At 33.8% G+C, this 23170-nt stretch overlaps 1 protein-coding gene across 6 annotated transcripts in view; it reads left to right on the top strand.

Annotated features, from left to right (window-relative positions):
- LOC115209732 (transmembrane protein 245) overlaps positions 1-23170 on the top strand; it is a 482091-nt gene that overhangs the window by 323013 nt on the left and 135908 nt on the right. For all 6 annotated transcript variants that reach the window (XR_004998339.1, XM_036501362.1, XM_036501365.1 and 3 more), the window contains one exon: positions 3344-3519. Coding sequence is in view for 5 of the 6 variants with exons in the window: in XM_036501362.1 (XP_036357255.1) it covers positions 3344-3519 (176 nt within the window). In the remaining variant the exon portion in view is untranslated. The remainder of the gene's footprint in view (positions 1-3343; positions 3520-23170) is intronic.

Below are 23170 nucleotides of genomic sequence, written 5' to 3'. Positions count from 1 at the left end.
GTGTCCATAGCTTACACCAGGTACATCTTATGGAGTTTCTACCTATGTCTTTTCTACAGATCAAGCAGGGTCATCTACCTGAAGGGATTTGTGATTTGTCTGCCTTCCTACTTATTAAAACTTTGGTTTTTGCTAAATTAACTCTGAGGCCCTTCGATTCAAGACCTTGCTTCCATACCTGAAACTTCTCTAGTTCTGATATAGAAACAGCTATTAGAGCAAGTTCATCTGCATAGAGAAGCTTCCAGGGACATCTTGTTTTGAATTCCTTTGTTATTGCCTGGAGGACTATGATGAATAAGAGAGGGCTGAGGACTAATTTTTGGTGGACTCCTACCCGGAATTCTTCACTGTACTCATTGCCAACCCTCACCTTACTGACAGCATCCCTGTACATGGCTTGCACAGCTCTCACTAGCCACTCATCTATCCCTAGTTTCTAATTGACCACCAGATAAGAGAATGACAGACCCTGTCAAAGGCTTTCTCCATGTCAACGAAAGCCAAGTACAGAAGTTTATCTTTGGCTAGCTATTTCTCCTGCAGCTGTCTTACCAGAAATATAGCATCAGTGGTGCTTTTCCCTGGCACAAACCCAAACTGCATCTTGTCTAAACTGACTCTCTCTAATTAGTTGTGCTATGACACTCTCTGTGACTTTCATTACCTGATCCAACAACTTGATACCTCTGTAATTATTTGTATCTAATGCATCACCTTTACCTTTATAGCAGTTGACTATGGTGCTGCTACACCATTCATTGGGTATGACTCCATGTGTCACCTTTTTGACCATACAGGTGATTAGACTGTAGCTGACACTGCCAGATATTTTAAGCCTCTCTGCAGTGATTCCTGATGGGCCAGGGGCTTTCCCTGTTTACATATCCTTAATTGCTTTATCTATTTAGGTACTGTCAATTCGGATAGCGTGTCCCTCTGTTGGATCAACATTCAGCAGACTCTCTTTCTCTTCCATTCTCTTCATTTAGCAACCTATATATATATATATATATATATACAGAGAGAGAGAAATATGATCCAGGGATCTGTTTGTAGGAAGTTAGTAAGCTTCAAACAGTGAGCAGCAGGTATAGAGAACAAAAAGTGGACAGTGTACAATAAGGAACATAACAATTTATTGGGATTGAGAGGTACATATTTTGTTGTAACTCTTAATAGAAATGCAGTAAGGTGATAGTTTCTGTATAGCAGACAGTTAACAGCTGGGAGTAGTACATATGTAGTGTGCATTTTATCTGTTCCACTACCTCAATCTGGGCTTTTATTTGCTTATATACAGAGATACATACATACATACACCTGGTTGCATGTTGTGTCCTTGAACAAGACATTTTATTTCTGATTGCTCCAGTTGACTCAGCTGGCACAAATGACTTGTACCTCTTGTTCAATAGGCCGGCCTTGTCACTTTCAGTATGTCATGATGATCCAGTGATCAAATCATCTGGAATAATTATTATAATCAATGGAGAGCCAGGCCATATATATATATATATATATATATATATATATTATATATATATATCTGTAAATGTAATATGTGACAATTATTCGGTAGCCATGATAAAACTCCGAGTTTCGGATGCGGAGGTGGAAATCCACACCGCCATCTCTTCAGTTATCCGGCCATCGGGCACTTTTCCGATGGCCAGATAACTGAAGAGATGGTGGCGGGGATTTCCACCTCTGAATCCGAAACTTGGAGTTTTATCATGGCTACCAAATAATTGTTACATATTACATTTACAGATAAATTCCTCTATTTACATAATATCGAGGTCTCTTTCTTTCTTTTGTTGTCTTACCATTCTTATCAATATATATATGTATGTATATATGGTTATTATATTCAAAAGAAACAGTATTAAATGAAAATAGCCATCTATGTATCAGACTTAAAGTAGATATATTGAGCACAGGCTACTAACCCCAAGATTCCAAGTTTGATTGCAGACAGTGACCTGAATAATAATAATGATGATGATAATAATAATGATAATAATAATAATAATAATAATAATAACAATAACAACATCGAAAAATACCTTAGGAATGAGAACCCAGGTTTGAAATTTCCCCAAGACACCTGATGAAGGCTGGAGTGTTTATCAACTGAAACATATAAACAACAAACAAGATGAGGACAAATAACTGTCAAATGTAAATAATAGTCTTCCTTTGATATTGCTGCACCTTCTTATGTGTACATAGCTTACACTGGGTACATCTTATGGAGTTTCTACCTATGCCTTTTCTACAGATCAAGCAGGGCTATATCTACTTGAAGGGATTTGTGATTTGTCTGCCTTATATATATATATATGCACATACATACAGACAGACAGATAGATAGCAGGGCAGATACACCCACACATGCATATATATATATATATACACACACATTAGTCAATTCAAATAAACAATCTATTCAAATAAATGAATAATAGAATTAACAGACAACAAGGGGACATGCACAAGGAATGCATTAGTTTGCTGCTCAGTGAAAAGAGAGATTTTTGACACTTCAAGCATAGCTTTTTTCTCAGAAAGGAGAAAGGGAAAAGTTCAAAGAAGGAAAAGAAATTGCCAATAGCACATGTGTAGTTACATTGCTGAAGTGTATATGTGTGTGTGTGTGTGCACGTGTGTGTGTGTACTTGGCATTAGGAAGGGCATCCAGCCATAGAAACTATGCAAAATGAGACTGGAATCTGGTGCAGCCCTCAGCTTACCAGCCCTAGTCAAACTGTCCAGCTCATGCCAGCATGGACAACAGACGTTAAATGATGATGATGATACTTCATATACAGCTAGAAACATGAAATTCAAATAACCAGGTATAAAATTCCATTTCTCCCACTTGCCTGTAATTACCTGATGATGATAGATGGTTGAATACATATAGATACAAATATATATTTATGTATATGTGGAGGCGCAATGGCCTAGTGATTAGGGCAGTGGACTCGCGGTCGCAGGATCGTGGTTTCGATTCCCAGACCGGGCGTTGTGAGTGTTTATTGAGCGAAAACACCTAAAAGCTCCACGAGGCTCCGACAGGGGGTGGTGATCCCTGCTGTACTCTTTTACCACTCTTTCTCCCACTCTTTCTTCTGTCGGCCTGCTCGCTTAGCCAGTGGGGTGGCGTCATTCGAAGGCTAAAACAATGCGAACGCATTGTGACCAGCGATGTGTAACTACATCTGATGGTCTGGTCGGTCACGTGATCACGTGATTTATGTATATTGTATATATTGTATATAAAAAATTCGTAATGTATTGTTTTTTTTTTATTTATGTATTTTTATTTGATTTTCAGTGGTCACCCATACATGACTGGTCTCTCTATTGCTGGAGGAATCTACTGCCTGGGCTTGGAGGGAGCTCTTATTGGTCCAATCGTACTTTGCTTCCTTGTTGCTGCAATAAGCATTTATGGTAAACTACTCCAAGGAGGTTCATCTCAACCAGAAGCTGGGACCACACGACCTCCAGGTAAAACATCTTGACTGCTCTAATTGCTTGTGTTTCAGTTTTTTGTTGTTGATTTTTTTTTGTTTTTGTTTTGTTTTTGTTTTGTCTTTTTTTGTTTTTTTGCTTTGTGCATTTTTTTATGTTGCATGCATTGTTGTAATTGCATGAGCTGAAAGGACTGAGGTTTTAGTCAAATCATACTTTTTCTCCTCTCCTAACTTTTTTCTCCTTCTCTCTCTGTCCCTCTCTCTCTCTCTCTCTTTCTCTCTCTCTCTCTCTATCTATCTATCTTTCTCTATTTCTCTTTCTCTAGTTAGAAGGTAAAGTCTTATCTCTAAGTAAATCTGTTTGTATATCTAGCAAGGTAGCTTGTTAGATAGATTCATCTTCTATCTGTTACCCAGCAAGTTGAAGAGATGGATATCCTTCCCCCTATCTCTCTACCTATCTAATTCTCTGTCTATCCATCCATCTATCTATCTATCTATCTATCTATCTATCTATCTATCTATCTATCTAATCTAGATAAGATAGACAGATAGAGAGAGAGAGAGAGAGAGAGAGAGAGTAACAGTCAGGCAGAAAGAAAGACAAAGTGTTAGATTTGAGAAGCCTCGATCTATTTATCTCTCTAGTTATCTACATTTTTTGCTCTTTCATTCTTTTACTTGTTTCAGTCATTATACTAAGCCCATACTGTGGCACCATCTTGAATTTTATTCTGTTGTTATAATGGATCCTAAAACATTGATTTTGAAAAGGTGTTAACTTAATGGCAGTCATAAACGCACATGCACACAACAGATTTCTACACAGTTTCTGACACTCTCTCAAGAAACTACCCAAGGGTTCTGTACCCAAAACCATGTGGTTGAGAAATGAACTTCTAACCACAGCCATGCATTAGCCTATGTGTATTTATCAATGTATATAAACACTCACACACACATGCACATGCACACACGCACAAACAAACACTCTTGCGACACACACACAAACATACATACACGACACGCGTAGATGATGATAACCTAACAACCCGTTTATCTATCATTCTCTCACTTTCCTCTACTACATCGTTTCCTTTCCTTTCCCTTTATTCATGATACTCCATGTGTGAATGTGGATATAAGAATATATACGCCTAAACTTATGCAAGAAAACTTATATAAGCATATCTGTGCATTGTATATTTAAGTATAAGTATATGTGTATGTGTGTGCATATGTATCTGATTTTCATTGGAAGGAGCGTGCATGTGACTCCCATTTGTTATTCTACATTTCACACATGTTCCTCACATTATCTGATGACTATAATTTATGACACATTAAGTACTACATGGTTGGCAAATCATTACTCACACATGTTTCTCTACAATTTACAATTCTTTCTTTTCTTTTTCTTTTTTGAAAATATATTCCATTATCATAAAGAATATTAATGATATTTGTCTATACTAGAAAGGGCGTTTGATATTACATGCAATTTCATTCACCTGGTAAATTATTCTGCTAGTATGAAATTAGATTTTTTTTATTTATATAAAATTAGCAGTTTAACATCCAGAGTTCACAGTCTTTTTATCTTGTCATTAAATTATAATTGGAAATATTACATTTTCTAAAAATTGAAATTATTTATAGAAAAAGAACAAAAAGATTACGCAAATTTCAGGTGACGGAAAAGAAACATCTGAAGATTTGTTGATAGGAAATAAACAACAGCCATTTGATTATGAATATTAGAGATGCTAAAAATTCAAATTGGATCAACTCCATAATAAACTAGTGTTGATTAGTAAGCTTATGTTATGTGATAAACTAGCATCTTTTCCAAGAAAAGACACGTTTCTCAACCTCCATTAGTTTCAAGAAAACAACAGGTTTATCGCTTACTAGCAGAGGTACCCGGCGTTGCTTGGGGTGTGAATTATTCATCATTCTAAGAACATTTATTTTCTAGTCTAACGAAAAAAAAAGAATTGTGAATGGTGCACTGTTCTTTGTTCTCTGCAGCATTCAGCAGCAGTTGCTATAGCATTCTTGGCATGGTGAATGGCGTGATATTCTTCATTCTTTGCAGCTCACACAGCAGCAGTTGCTGTAGCATTCCAGGCATGGTGAATGGTGTGCTGCTTTTTGTTCTCTGCAACTTGCACAGAAGCAGTTGTTGTAGCATCCCTTGTACAACAAATAATACACTGTGACTTATTAGTATGTACTGAAGTTGTTATTGAAACATTTCTGATCTGGCGACTGCTATGCTGCTCCTCACTTTCCATGGCTCTTGCAGTGGTTGTGCAAGCAGCATTTTGTGAATGTCTTTGTGCAGTCTCGTTTTAGGACTCATTTGCTTTCCTTCTCTTTGATGTCTCTGATTTTGCAACCAATATGGGCTCTTTTCTTAAGTGGCATTATCTCAGAGTTTAGAAGCTTCAGTTGCAAAATGCAAATGTAGTAAAAGTAAATTTAAATACATGGAGTGTGAAAAATTTAGAGAGAGAAAACAGAAGAAACTGGTTGAAAAGTGCAGAAGTTTTTAGAGAAAAACCTATGTAAAACACCATATTCCTCAATTTCTTGCTTTAAGCAGGACTTCTAGGCAAAATGTTATAGTGCATGACCATCCTTGGCACATAAGTAATGTGTGTGTAAAGTTTGGTGAAAATCAGTTGAAAATTGTAGAAATGTATACGTACTAGACACACAGTTAACTTTTGTTTGGAGAATGTACAAATACTGTAAAGACAAAGATATTTATGCATGATAAAATTGAAATGCATTGAAGTCAATTTTTAGGCATATGTGGCAAAACTGAATTTAAACACACTGGGTGAACAAAAATGAAAAATAACTAAATTTTTTTTCAGGGTAAACATACAAAAACTGTAATAACAGAGATTTTTATGCACGACTAATTTAAATACAAGGAAGTCAATTTGTAGGCAGAAGTTACAAACTCTGTTTGAGCATATAAAGCTCTAAAAGAAAATAGCTTATGTGAAAAAACTTGAGTTGCTTTAGGATAGCTTTTTCTAATGCATGAGCACTCAGTGGCATGGTTGAAATCTCATTGGTTTGTAATAATGGCTTATTGACTGAATGTCGCCCATAGCAGTCATACGTACACATGCACAACTGCACCCACAATGTTTTTCGATAGAGGGAGAATTGTAAATAGTGTATTTAAATAGACAGAGTGCAAAAATTTTTAAATAAGTAATGTTGGTGAACAAAAATTTTAAATAACTAAATTAATTTTCAGGGAGAATGTACAAAAGCTGTAACACAATTAGACAGAAGTTAGTGTGTGAGTGAGTTAAAGAGAGAGAGAGAGAATGAAAGAAACAGACATAGACTAAAAGAGAGGAACTATTACAGAGGGTGAGAGAGAAGATGTGTAAGTAAGAGAAGCAGAGAATGAGAAGAAGAGAGAAGAGAGAAATAAACAGAGAGAAAAGGGAGAGAATCGGTTGAAAACTGCAGAAGTTTTTAGAGAAAAACCCATATAAAACACTGCTTTTCCCAGTCTCTCATTTTATGCAGAGCTCCGGACAAAATGTTATAGTGCATGACCATCATTGGCACATAAGTAATGTATGTGTAAAGTTTGGTGAAAATCTGTTGAAAACTGTGGAAATGCATATGTACTACACACACAGACATACACATACACACACACATCCTTTGTTTTCATCATCATCATCATCATCGTCGTTTAACGTCCGTTCTCCATGCTAGCATGGGTTGGACGGTTCGACTGGGGATCTGGGAAGCCAGAAGGCTGCACCAGGCTCCAGTCTTATCTGGCAATGTTTCTACAGCTGGATGCCCTTCCTAACGCCAACCACTCCGAGAGTGTAGTGGGTGCTTTTTACGTGCCACCTGCACAGGTGCCAGGTGAGGCTGGCAATATATATATATATATATATATATATATATATATATATATATATATATATATATATATAGATAAACTCCTATATATTGAGGAAAACGTTTGTTTGCATGTGCTTATGAGTATGTGTGTGTGTGTGTGTGTGTGGGTTGAGTCAAAAGTTTTGCAAAATTTTGGTAACTTATTTCCTTTATTCATTGTTACAATAAAAGCAGCCAAGCATTCAAATTAGAGTTCATCATGTTGCATCGTCTGAAACCACCTGTCTACCAGTTCTTTGATTCCATACTGATAACAGTTCTTGTCCTTGAAAGTGAAGAACTCCTTCACTGAAGCTTCCACCTCCTTTTGGCTGATGAAACATCATGAGCACAGGATCAGAACAAGTAATAATCTGAGGGAGTTAGGTCTGGATTATATGCTGGATGTGGCATCAGCTCAATTCCCTCAAGTTCCTTGAGTTTATTCTGAGTTGTTCAAGCAATTTGTGGTCTTGCATTGTCTTGCTGCAGAAGAACTCACTTTCTGTCAACCAATATCTGGTATTTTTTCTACACAATGGCATACATCTCCTCTAACAGTTCCGAGTTTGGCTGCTTTTGATGTAACTTTATGAATAAAGAAAATAAGTTACCAAAATTGACTGAGGGATATTAAGTTGTTGACTGGCTTTTCTTGTTGAAGTTCTTGGTTCATCTTCAAACAAATGTTGAATTTGTTTAATCATATGGGTGGCTATCTTTTTTTGTCCTTTTCCTTTCTCATTATGAATGGATCGAGTTCTTTTAAATTTGTTCACCAGTGAACGGATCACATTTCAATGAGGTCCAGGTTTTCTAAATTCCCTCTCAAACTTTTCACAGATGTCATTGCATTTTTCTCGTATGATATGGGCTATCACAACAAAGATTCACTTTTCTTAATTCATTATTAAAGGGCTCTGAAAAAGATTAAAAAAGCAAATATAAAGTTTGAAATACCCTGTACAATGTACAGTGTACATAGAACATAGAAATTTTGTGCAGAGTACAATACAAACACGATCAACATAATTTGATAAAAAAAATTACATAAAAGTTTTGGATTTCATCAAAATGCACAGTTAATTTATGTACACTCTATACACATACACACGCACACACACACATATGCACATACACATACATGCACATACACACAAACACTTATGTGGGTATGTTATGTTTTATACATGTGGATATATGAGTAGCATGTATTCACATACATCTAATATTTATGTAAAACAAAGTACATGTGTTAGCAGATATGCATGTGTATTCTATATGGCAAATAGCTATTATGTTTCTAACCAGTATTCTTCCTTTACACTTCTCTCAATTCCTTCACCTGTAATTTAATTATTTTACCTTCAGTTCATTCAATTCTTAACTTTTTTGTCCTCTTCATTTCTGCACCTTTCTCTATAGTTATAATTGTTGTTGTTTTGATGATGTTGTGTTCATAATTTGATCAAGCTGATTTTTAAATTTATTGTTCTGATGATGTTTTTTTTTCTTTAAGTTTTTAACAACTCAGCACAAATTTCTGTAATATTTTTACGAATGTCAAAACACAAATTGTTTTAATTGTAAATGATTATTGGATAATTAAAATTATTTTCCATATTTTGCATCTCAATTTTGATTTATTTTTTTCACAGTCAAATGTTTGTTTCTTTCAAGAGAGAACTAATGAATTCTCTTTCTGACTTTGAATTACTCTAACATTTCACACAATAACCATATACCATTTTTATTACAAGGCATTGTAGTCAGGAAAATATCTAACTTCAGTATTGAAAATGGTTGAATATATTGTGTATTCCAGCCTTAATGGTTGCTTCTGAAAGGAAAGCTTCTATCATTGCCAACACTGAGAAAATATCTACATCATGAATAATCAATATTTTTATCAATATCATCAATATTATCAAGTTTTAATTCATGAGATTGATTCTTAGCTTCGTTATCCTTGTTCAGGGAGAAGATTTAGACAGTTTAAACCTGTTGATTATCTTTTCCTTTCAGTTATTTCTCATTGATCCTTTCATAAGAAATGTTCCCATGGGAGACAATGTGAGTGTGTCTTTAAATGTATGTATCTTGACTCTGTGTATGTGTGTGTGTTTATACATTTATAAGTGATCCTGTGTGATCACAAAGAAGAAAACCATTATTTCATAATGTTATATAAGACAATCCCATCTCTTACTATAATGAGATCACCTTTTGTTTAATTCATTAAATCTGATAACAAAGCGCAATCGAATGTCTGCTTGAATAATTTGATATTGAATTGAATATCTATTAAAATAAATGACAATTTGATGGAATTACTTTTTTTTCTTTGGTTTTTTTAAGTTTTGTATGGTAATAGAAATCTGCAGTTATTACGATAGTATTTTTTCGGCTTGAATGTATGTGTTTAAACAGGTCAACTTGTTCACTACAACAGGTGTCTGTTTGAAGACACATATAATCTTAAGCGCATATCTGTACACATCTCTTTGAATATGTGCTTGAACACATTTGAACACGTGTATATTTGAACATATCTGCTTGAATACATGCATATTGCAACATGAGTGTTTGAATATCTGTGCTTAAACATATGACCTGTACCTGATCACATTGCTTTTAATAGAATTATTTCCCAATTCCTGTATTATTTCTTTCTTATGCCTGCAAGTTATTGTGGATAAAGTGGATAAAAAGAAAGAAACTCACTTAACTATGGAGATATCAGAACTATGCTGAAACCTGTGCTTTAAAATTCAACTTATTTCTTTCATTGAAGCAGCACATAGCATTTTAACTCTCTTGTGCATGAGAACTGTATAACTTCAAGAAAGAGTCAGTTGCAGTGTCAGCTGATCATTCAAGTAAAGTGATTAGAAAGTTTGCTTTGCACCTCCATGGTGATGGGTTCAACCCCACTTTGGGCAACTGTTTTCTACTATAGCCTCAGGATGACTGATGCCTTCCTTGTGAGTGAAATTTAATTGATAGAAACTGTGGAAGCCCATTGTGTGTGTGTGTGTGTGTGTGTGTGTGTGTGTGTGCATTCATCTTTGAATATCGGCAAGGAACTGGGAAAATGAAAAACTGGTGTTTTTTAATTAAAAATACTTAGGTAGTATTTCTTCTGTTCCAGTTGCACAGTAACTGTTTCATCACTTTCACTGTCAGAAATATCAGTAAACCAATGATTGGTTTGTTTCAAATCTATAACCAACAACTCTATTTTTGTTCACCAAATGTATTATAAAAATATATAATTAAATAAATAGCACTACAGTATCAACTAAAATAAATAAATTTACTTCAACATCTGTGAATCTTGAATCAAAGTATGCCAATTTTTTTTTAAGTTGGCCAAATTAGAAAGGCGTAAGCTTTAACTTTAGATATTTTGCTTTAGTTCTGTGAAATATATTCTCTGTTTGTAGAAATAAAAATCTTACAAAACTATATCTGAAAAGTATAGATTTGCTATTTTCAAATGTGAAGAACACAGAATAAAAAAGAAAACTAACAAAATCTAGGCTTGAAGATTTCTTTAAATTTTGTCATAATACTCTATTTGTTTCCATGTACAGTATAATATCATTATTGGTGAAATATGTTACTGCTATTTATATGATATATCTAGGTTGTTCTCATCTGAACTTCATATTGATTTCTTACTAAGGTTTTAAATCCTATACATTTGGGGTAAAAGAAACAGTTGATTGTATCAAACCCAGTACTTGACAGGTACTTATTTTATTGATTTCAAGAAGATGATAGGCAAAGTTGACCCTGGTGTGAGTCAAACTCAGAATATAAACAGACACCAATAAATACCACAAGGCATTTTGCTTGATGCTCTATTGATTGATTTTGCCACTCAAAAGGAACAATAGCAGTAACATCAGTTGTATTGTGATGTACATTTGAGGAATCTATAACATAATGTCTACTTAACTGTCACTTTTGTTTGCTTCTGGGCTCTGGTAAGCTTTACTTCTAAGGAGTCAGTTTTAATTTCTACTTCTATGAAAGTTAGTCTTAATTTGTACATTTACAGGATCATAATTAATATTTACTTTCAAGATATCAATCTTAGTCATTACTTCTGTAAAAGTTTGTCTTAATTTTACTTTCCATGGATTAGTCTTAATCTTAATTTCATGGTCCTTTTCTTAATATTTACTTCATTGAATTAGTCTTAGCTTTTAATTCCAAGAGATAAGTCTTAATCTTGTATTTCCCATGGTATATTACTTAAACTTTTTTTCATTAATAACTGGCTATCAAATAATCAGATAATGCCTCTTTATTTTGTTTTCTTCACATATTTTTCCTGAAGCTCTCTCCATACCTTCTGAATCTTATAACATACAAATAGCACTCAACATTTAGCTTACCATGAGGAGAGTAGCTTGGCAGAGTCACTGGAACATTGTACAAAATTACTTGTGGTGTTTATTATGGCTCATTATATTCTGAGTTCAAATCCTACCAAGGTCAGTTTTGCTGTTCATCCTTCTAGGATCAGTAAAATAAGTACCAGTCAAGTACAATGGTTGGTATAATTGACTATTTTCCTCCTCAGAATTTCTAGGCTTGTGTCTGTGTGGGAATTAATGTTTAGTTTACCTGGACTTAGTAAATCTGAAAGATTTATTCTGTTCATACAGCAGATTTGCTAAACTACTACCATTTGAAAAAATCTGACTGAATTTCCCCATCATTTTTGAAAAAACATTTTGAATCTATCTTTCTCCAAACTCTGAGCAAACTTTGTGATGCTTTATATATATATGTATACATACATACATGTATATATATATATATATATATATATATATATATATATATATATATACACATACACATACAAACACATATGCACACAAACACACACATGCATACATACATACATACATACATACATACATACATACATACATACATACATATATACAACTCTAATTCTGTTATCTCCATTTGATTCATCTTCTTTATTCAGCTGCATTATTTTTGCCTTGAAGCCACTGACAAAACTGCTGATATGCGAAACAACAGAAACAGAATATTTGCGTAATATCTAGTGTCATATATGATGGATTAACTCAAATTATGCTTCACATTCAAAATGTATGCTTACAAACTTCAGTTTTCATTACCTCATCATTTTGTTTGTACAAGTTATCTTTTAAATTGCTTTGTCATAGCTAAAACTTAATTTTAAATATAGCTGGGTTTGTTTTTGTCTTATTGTTTCAAAATTTTACCTCCCTTAACGTTAGTGATCAAAACAGGCACCCAATAATTATAGCCGCTCTTTTAATTATCCGTTGTAATTGTAAAAAATAAATTCAACAGCACTAGAAATAGGGACCTTTGGTTACAACTGCAATTTACAAATTATAATTCATAATTAAGAATTAATTTCATACAACAATTAATCAATTTTTGGATTGGATGCAAACTATTAAGGTGTTATATTATTTTTATGGCAATTCTTCAGCATGGTGTGAGCATTTTAAAGAGCAATTGAAGAATAGGTGGTTACTAAGCAACCACTTGTTACATATTTGTGAAAATATCAATAGTTTAGTTATTTTGAAGCAACGGTGCTAGCTAACTTCATCCTGGAATACCCAAGCCAACATTATCTTCATGTTATTTGAATTGTATTTGTGAATATTTGTATGTATATATATATATATATATATATATATATATATATATATATATGTGTATATATATATATATATGTATATATATATGTATAATATTAATTAGAGACAAAACCACTATTTTGCAAAACAAACAAGGAAAGACTTAATCAATACATAAAATTTTAATAAAAAGTTAAAAGAACCGCCACTACAATTGTTTCATGTCTTCTAATGACAATCTTCAGGTGGATTTCCGATCTAAAATATCAATATCTTTCTTTTTTTTATCATGAAACTTAGATCGGAAATCCACCTGAAGATTGTCATTAGAAGACATGAAACAATTGTAGTGGCGTTTTTTTTTTTACTTTTTATTAAAATTTTATGTATTGATTAAGTCTTTCCTTGTTTGTTTTGCAAAATAGTGGTTTTGTCTCTAATTAATATTATATAATATTTTACTATTAAATTGGATTTAATCCTAAATCTGATTTTTTCCCTTTAAATTTGGATTTATTCCCTAATATTTATTATTATGTATATATATGTATATATGTATATATATACACACACACACACACATACATACATACATATATATACAGAGAGAGAGAGAGATCCTTTAAGTTCGTTTACGGGAGGCATTTTTGCGTATGCATACAAAAGCCTCTATTTTATTATGTTACCTACAGCCTAATGATACCAACTTGCAGTAGCAGTTTTATGGGGTTGTACCAAACAGTGCCAATATAATGTAGGATAACTATAGTAATAATGATAATAATCTATGGATGGAATTTTTAAATATTTTAATGCATCACTACATGCATTTCCACAAATCATGTTTCTTACAACCATAGTCTGTATTCCTGAGATGATTACAGTACAATCCATATAATTCCCTCTTTAATGCTATATCACCTGATGAAATGAAGGCATGAACTATGATCCACCCAATGTTCATGAATACTATGGATTGTACTCTAATCATCCCAGGAATACGGGTTATGATCATAAGAAACATGTAATTTGTCGAAATGCGCATAGCAATGCATTAAAATGTCTATAAATTCCATCCATGGATTATTATTACTATGTATGCATGCATGTATCACTCTCTTTCTCTCTCTCTCTCTCTCTCTCTCTCTCTCTCTCTCTCACACACACACAAAATTCCTGCTCGTTTCCATAAAATCTCTTCAGCTCATTGTCACGACATGCACTTGGCACTAACCAAGTTTTCTTCTTGAAAATATTATGCAGCCAGTTTTCCCAGAGAGAAAAGCACTTCCCTTTCTGACAGATATTCCAGTAGTGTTTTTTGGTCAACATACAGCAAGTGTCATGTTTAAAATTTAGCATTTGAGATAATAATATAGAATTAAAGTTTTATTTTTTTTCTTTTGTGATGACTGTCAGGATCTGTGGAGACAATTAGAAGATTAAGAAAGTGAAAATAAATTGCATTAAGTTCTTAGTTTCTAATGCTATAAGGCAAGTTGCAAATTTGGAATTTTATTCACAGAATGTGGAACAGCGTGATTTTAATAATGGTCTTTCTTTTCATAAATAAATTTATGAAATATTTCTGGTTAATAAATTGTCAGTGTTATATTTATAGCTGTTATCTTTTTGCCTCCTATGTATTTCTATATTTTATACACTAGAATTACAAAATTTCATCTTATAGCATAAATCTCTAAACAAAATTACATCTACTCCCTAATATTACATCATTTATATTCTGCAAGAGAGATGGTTTAGTAACTAAATTATAGAAATATGAGTAACAGAAAGAAAGTTGAGATGCTGAAGGGGTTTTGAAATAAAGGAAAAGAAGTAAGAGAAGGGGTGAGAGAATTGAGAAAAGCAAGAGAATAAGAAACAGAAAAAGTGGGGGGTGATGAGAATAAAGATAATGATGAAGGGGAAGATTTAGAGAAATGTTGAGAGAATGAGAGAAAGATATTGGAAAAAAGGATGCAGTGTGACATATATAGAGAGAAGGACAAGATAAATTCTACTGATATTGATTTCAGAATAAACATATAAGATAATAATATACCAACATGTATTAATATTTACACATTTTTGGAATATGGTTCTCAATTTTTCTGGTTTTCAGGATTGTGCCAGATAATTCTTTAAAATTCAATAACTTCAAATTTACAAACAAATATACACATTTACACACACACACACACTATGTTTGTGCATTTATTGTGCATTTATTTTATACAGATGTGTATATGTACATGCTTCTGTGTGTGTGTGTGTGTGTGTGTATGTGCATATAGGGTGGGGAGTGAAGGGGACAGTAAACTGAGTGGTGGCAAAGTGAAACTTCAGCTCTAAATAAATGAGTAAATAAATATATTTATATATTTAGATAGATAGATAGGCTGACAGACAGACAGGCAGACAGGTAGATAGATAGATAGATAGATTAGATATTATAAGCATAATATATATCATTTACATTAACATCTTAGCTCTTTATATTTAACGTGTATGCATATACATGTATATGTATATATATGTTATGTGTGTACGTAGGTGTTAATAAAGAGGATAAAAGTACTCAATATAGACATATAATGGAAGTTTATAGAGTGTAATCATATATGCGACATTTTATTCAATACCCATATTTCCCACAATTTTCTCATAACAGCTGATACCTTTCATACCTCCTTTTCTGTCTCCGCTCATCTCTGTTCTGTCATTCCTCTACATTAACATTACACAAGCAGCATAGCATTTTCACTTCATATCTCTCCAGCCTTGACACATCCTTTGCATTCATTGCCCAAGTTTTACTACCATGCAAATGTTCAATACAATATGGCCTTCACATGGGAGAGAATTCTTTTATCACCAGCAGATGTGATAACTTTCCAAACTGTTCTCACCCCAACACTTAGTCTGGCTACTTTTCTTTCACAGCACTCACTTCAATTAGTGATTAGGTCCCCCTGGTAAATAAAGCAGGCAACTATTTTTACAAGTTTTCTGGGAATTTGATGGAATTAATTTCATAGTGCTTTTCTGCAAACTATTCCTGTGCATCAACTGAATATGAAGGCTTTGCTCTCAGTTAGTTTAATTGTGATCTCACGTGAAGCTATAGTTTATTTTGAGTACACAGTAGTGTAAAATTCCTGTTTACCCTTTTTCCAAATAATTTTGAATATGGCCACTTCCCAGATTTTGTTTCTCATATATCTTAGAGAAATTAGGAATGGCAGTGCCAAAACTCCAGAAGTGGTACAAGAAAGTTAGTCATAGCCAAAAGTTTGGAACATTTTTTTAAAAATTAAAATTGTAATACCCAAATACAATTTGATTCAAATATATATAATGTATATAATTGGGCATTTAATATAAAAATTCTAATTTTCAGACATTTGTTCCAAATTCTTAGCCAAGTAATGATAAATATTGCAAATTAAATATAACTTTGGGCATTTAATAAAAGAATTTTTAATTTTCAGGCCTATGTTCCAAACTTATGACCACAACTGTATCACATTTCTCTACCACATACATACACGCACACCCATGTACGCTCATACATATCCACACCTACACAAACTCATGTATATATATATATATATATATATATATATATATAATAATAATAATAAACATTAGGGAATAAATCCAAATTTACAGGGAAAAAATCAGATTTAGGATTAAATCCAATTTTATAGTAAAATATTATATAATATTAATTCGAGACAAAACCACTATTTTGCAAAACAAACAAGGAAAATAGTGGTTTTGTCTCGAATTAATATTATATATATATATATATATATACATATATATATTGGAGCCTGGCACACCCTCCTGGCTTCCCAGACCCCGGTTGAACCGTCCAACCCATGCTAGCATGAAAAAATGGACGTTAAATGATGATGATGATGAGATATATATATATTATAAACAAGGGCAAAAGAAATTATATATATATACACACACACACAGACAAGTATATACTTTCATGGACTGTAGACACATGGGTGGGCAGCCATAGGTATAAATATGGAGATAGCACAATCTGACACACTTACACATGTTTGGGGGGGAAGAATGAGAAGGGGCGGGTGAAATTGCTCATAATAATATTATTTGACAGTGCTGGATCATGAGATTACATAAAGATACATATTTATATAGAGAGAGAGGGGTATAGCTGGACAACCATATGTATATAAAGTGAGAGAGATGCACTACTATGAACAGACACTTAGTTGGGTGGGAAAGATGGCGGAAACTCCCTGAATTATTATTATTATTATTATTTCACAGTGTCTACTTTTGAAAATGCATATTTGGTGCAGTGGGAACATCTTGGAATTTTCTCCACATGCTTATTTACGAGTTTCTTATTACTCAGCAAGATGCATATATATACATGTGTACGGCAGGCTTCTTTCAGTTTCTGTCTACCAAATCTACTCACAAGGCTTTAATCGGCTATAGTAGTAAACACTTGCCCTAAGTGCCACACAGTGAGACTGAACCCAGAGCCATGTGGTTAGGAAGCAAACTTCTCACCACACTGCCATACCTATATAAATAATCAACCACATATACTTAAGGAATATGCTTTGTGTCTTGTCTTTGCCAGTAAGCTGCTATAGGCATGATAGAGAATACTCACTCAAAGTGCCGGGTGTAAAAATGCCTTCAAGTCATAGACAAACAAGATAACTCACCTTCAATCCATCTAGGAGTCATGGACATTTATATTTCACCCTTTTTGTGGCTTGTCAGTATCACGTACCTGACAAGATCAGAGATGAACTACCTTGCCAGTCCATGACTTATGGTATGCAAAACATGTGCAGGCATGCCCCAACAAAGCAAATATATGACTAAATTTCACATATGAAGCTGCTTTGGGTGAGTATTCTCCACCATACCAACAGTAAGTTACCAGCAAATATACAAAGCATATACATGAAGTATATGTGGTTGATAATGTTTATTACACTACTGCTGCTTTTATTTCATATTTTCATATTATTTCATATATATATAAACTTACATACGTACACACATACATAAATATATACATACATACATACACATACATACATACATACATACATACGTACATACGTACATACATACATACATACATACATACATACATACATACATACATACATACATACACATGCACATACATACATAAATTCAAGTATGTTGACATGAATGTATGTGTATTTATAAGAAAAGATATGTACAATTTAACTTTAAATGTCTAAATACAGTTAAATGGTATCTTTTGAGTGCTTTAAGTTTTTGTTCCTACTTAAATACTATATTGTCTGTGTGTGTATATATATATGTATTTGTGCAGGTATGTGTGTGTATGTGTCTATGTCTACATATTACATTACTAGTACCGATACGGTAATTTGAAAACTTTATGATAAAGTCTATTTATATGCTTCAAACACAAATTGTGTATATTTTTAGTTTTCTTGCTATATTGGTGGATTAATAATTTCTTCACAGCAGTCAAATTAATGCCGGTATGCAAATTAACACACCCTTGAATTGAGTATTGTGCTTTTCCTATATAGCTATAAGCTACGTATAGTCAAAAATAGCAATGCAGTATTGAACTTAAATGAACACTTTGATAGAATTAACAAAGTCCAAAATTGCAGTAAATTTAATGCAAGTGCATCATCCAGCTGTAGAAACTCTGCCAGATCAGATTGGAGTCTGGTTCGCCAGACCTCAGTCAAATCGTCCAACCCATGCTAGCATGGACAGCAGACGTTAAATGATGATGATGATGATGATTTTAAATTTGGGTATACACCTGGTAGTATGTCGATTAAAGCACATGGACAGTTTGTGGTTACTTTATGTCATCAACAGTATGGATATGCATAAATTATTCCATGTCTGTCAAGTATGTAACAAATGAAAGAGAAAATGGAATTCACGAGATACTTTATTAATCATAACAATTGTTTTGACCCATCTTGTTTAGGTCCCTTGTGGATGAGATTCTGGACAACTGTCATGGCATATCTGTGCCTATAGATATATACATTTATATATACACATACACATCTCAAAAGTAAATAGACCCCACGCCCTCATTATGAAATTATATGTGTACGGACATTCTTTGTTATTATAAGGCCCAGATAGGTTAAATCATAAAAAACTGCATGTCTGCTAAATACAAGATTAAATATTTAAATGTACCAAATGACATTATTTTGTTTCTAAAAAAAATAAATCTTTCAAAATAAGAAAGCAAAAGCAAAAAGAAAGATGTCTATTTACTTTTGTAATATCTGCGTAAATAATTATATATGCTTAGTTCCCAACCACATTGTTCTGAGCTCAGTACTACTGCGTGGCATCTTGGGCGAGTGTCTTCTGCTATAGCCTCAGGCTGACCTAAGCCTTATGAGTGGATTTGGTAGATAGAAACTGAAAGAAGGCCATCATATATATATGTATATATATGTATGTATTTGTGTGTCTGTGTTTGTCCCTCCACCATCGCTTGACAACCAATGTTGGTATGTTTTTGACCCCGTAATCTAGCAGTTTGGCAAGAGAGACTGATAGAATAAGTCCTAGGCTTACAAAGAATAAGTCCTGGGGTCAATTTGTTCGACTAAAGTCACTGCTTCAGCATGGCCACAGTCAAATGGCTGACATGAGTAAAAGAGTACACACACATACACACACACACACACACACACACACACACACACACACACACACACACACACACACACACACACATATATGTGAATATATATATATATGCACACAAGTGCATACATATTTATGTATTTATATATATATTCATATTCACGTGCGTGTGCATACATCATTATCATCAGCATATGTCCAGTCCTGCATACTTGCTTCTCTTGGCAGATACTTCTTCAACATGGCGTATTGCCACTTATCACAATCCTTTGTCACCTCTTTCATGAGGTTCAGCATCATAAGATCAACCTTCACCATTTTCTTCCTATGTCTTCCTAAAGTCTTCCTCTTTCAGCGGCTCTTTCTACATGAATTGCTTGGCACCTCTTTACCTAATTATATCCATGACCAACACAGTTTCTTCATTTTCACACTACAGCTGATTTCTCTCTTACACCCAGTTTTTCTGTCAGTTCATTTGTGCTTCACCATTTGTGCACGGTAGCATTACGTGCCCAGTAGTTTGCTTTTCACTATTAATAAACCTGCCATACTTAATCAATTGTGTGTGTTTGTGTAAGTGTGTGTGTATGTGTGTGAAAGAGAGAGAGAGAGTGTGTGTGTGTGTGTGTGAGAGAGGGGGGAGTGTGTGTTTGTGTGTGTGTATATATGTGTGTGTGTGTGTGTGTTCGTGTGTGTGTAAAATTCTATATGGAATGGTAATGTTATCAGTAAATTTTTGGGAGGGTTTTAATTCAATTTTTCTTTTTCGGACTAAATTTGCTTCGTGTACTGTATTATAATGTGCTGAAATAGCTTCTCATTTTAAATACATGGCAAGCTGACAATAAAGTATCATACTTGTGTGTTAGATGGTGTTAGATGTAACAGTTTTAAACTTTATTAATAGTAAAATACAAGCCAAAAAAATCAACATACAGAAGCAGTCCACATAAAATAAACTATGAAAAGTAACCAGGAGTAATTTTAAATCTGACAGTTATGAAGCTATCACTTACAACATCATCCCATAATTGTTTGCAGCCCACTAAAAAAACATATAGTAACAACATGCCACTGTTATCCTTCACATTCAGATTTCAGATGAAAAGGTCAAGCAGATCTTGAGATGTTAATGGACTTAGGACAAAGTTATTGTTATAAATTAAAGCATGAAGGACTAATAAAGTAATATGGAAAAAAAAATTATTTAATATAAAACATCAATCTTGAACACTGTTGTCAATAATCATCATCATCATCATCACCATAATTGATATCATCATCATCATAATTGATATCATCATCACCATCATTGTTTTACACCCATTTTTCCATGTTGCCATGGACTGGATGGATTTTCTGAGGCAATATTTTTATGGCCAAATGCCTTTTTTGTTACCAGCCCTTTTAGTTTTCTTTTTTTTTTGTATTGTTTTCTTCTTTTACAACTCAGAGATGTAGTGTGCCTTTTCTAAATCAAGATGCATGTGGTAATCTAACACTGTTATCTGTTTTAAATTAGATGTGTATATATGAATGCGTATGTACGCATTGGTTTCAAACTTTGACACAAGGCCAGCAATTTGTTGGGAGCGGTGAGGGTAAGTCAGTTATATTGACCCCAGTGCTCAGCTGGTACTTATTTTATTATCCCTGAAAGGATAGAAGGTATGATTGACCATGACATTTTGAAATCAATGTAAAAACAGACATACTACCACTCAGCATTTTGCCCAGAATGCTAACAATTCTACCAGCTCACCACCTTATATGTGTGTGTGTGTGTGTGTGTGTGTGTGTATGAGTAAGTGGACAAACGAAAGAAGGGCACACAACACATTTATTGGGAGTTACATGTATATAAATATATATATATATATATATATATATATATATTAATACACACAATTGTGTGATATCAAGATTATATAGCAAAAGAGATAACTGTATTCAGATAAAGAGGATGACAAAAGATTAAAATAAATATTGATGTAGATGTTGAACAGTAAATTCTTCATTGATGGTGGTGGTGGTGGTGGTGGCAGCAGTGGCAGTGGCAGCAGCTGCTGCTGCTGTTCTTTTTGTTGTTATGTACTATTTAATTGGAAGAATATAGAATGTTGAATTGTTCCCAACTGATGACATAAAGCCTGTGTATTGAGTTTATTTAAATCTTGTTGGAAATTATGCTTCACATTCACTGTGTCTGTACTTCACTAATCTCTTAAACACACCTCATGATATTAATAGAGGGACTCACAGGTGGCAAATTAGAGTGATGTCCTGTTGCCTTTTCTTGACAGACATGAAACATGTGGGGCATTTTAGAGGACATGAAACATGTGGGGCATTTTAGAGGACATGAAACATGTGGGGCATTTTAAAGGACATGAAACATGTGGGGCATTTTAAAGGACATGAAACATGTGGGGCATTTGAGAGGACATGAAACATGGGCATTTTAAAGGGCATGGAACATGTGGGGCATTTTAGAGGACATGAAATATGTGGGACATTTTAAAGTACATGAAACATGTGGGGCATTTTAGAGGACATGAAACATGTGGGGGCATTTTAAAGGACATGAAACATGTGGGGTATTTTAGAGGACATGAAACATGTGGAGCATTTTAGAGGACATGAAACATGTGGGATATTTTAAAGTACATGGAACATGTAGGGCATTTTAGAGGACATGAAACATGTGGGGCATTTAGTAAATAAGTATTATGAGGTTCATAATTTAAGCTTTACCAGCATGAAGGAAATATGCTTGTCCTTTTCCATAATGTCATGTCAGTTTTGGAGGTTTCTTAATCACTGGGATTTTTTTATAAAACTAGAATTTATGTTGTATCCTATTTGACATATTTGTATTTGTTTATGTTATTCAAATACATGCTACTGGCAACTCTGAGTTATTTTTCTTGCCTCATTTTTGTTTAATTTATGTGATTGGGAGGCAAATTTCTTACCACGCTGCCACACCTGTGCCTCTGTGAGTGTACAGGTGTGTGTATGTATGTGTGCATGCATGCATGCTAATTGCGTTACTAGTGTAACAAAAACCAGTAAAGGATTAAGCAATTCCTCTTATGCACCCCTCTGCACACTGCTCTTTCCTTGCCTATTCAATAAGAGTTGTGGTTTGGAATTGTGCATGGGCTTGCTCACACACACACACACACACACACATATAAAATCATGATTGTGATCAACCCCGTTATCATTATCATTATTATCGTCACCATTGCCATTACTATCACTGTGATCGCAAACAACTTACAGTATAAAAATTACCATGATGACTTTCATCTCAATCATCATCATCATAATCATTTGTCACCATCGTCACCACCACCACCACCAACATCATCATCA

Source organism: Octopus sinensis, linkage group LG3 (genome assembly GCF_006345805.1).
Source record: "Octopus sinensis linkage group LG3, ASM634580v1, whole genome shotgun sequence".
In the NCBI taxonomy this organism is placed as follows: domain Eukaryota; kingdom Metazoa; phylum Mollusca; class Cephalopoda; order Octopoda; family Octopodidae; genus Octopus; species Octopus sinensis.
Note: the sequence above shows the minus strand (reverse complement) of the source record. Positions and strands in the feature narration are given on the sequence as shown.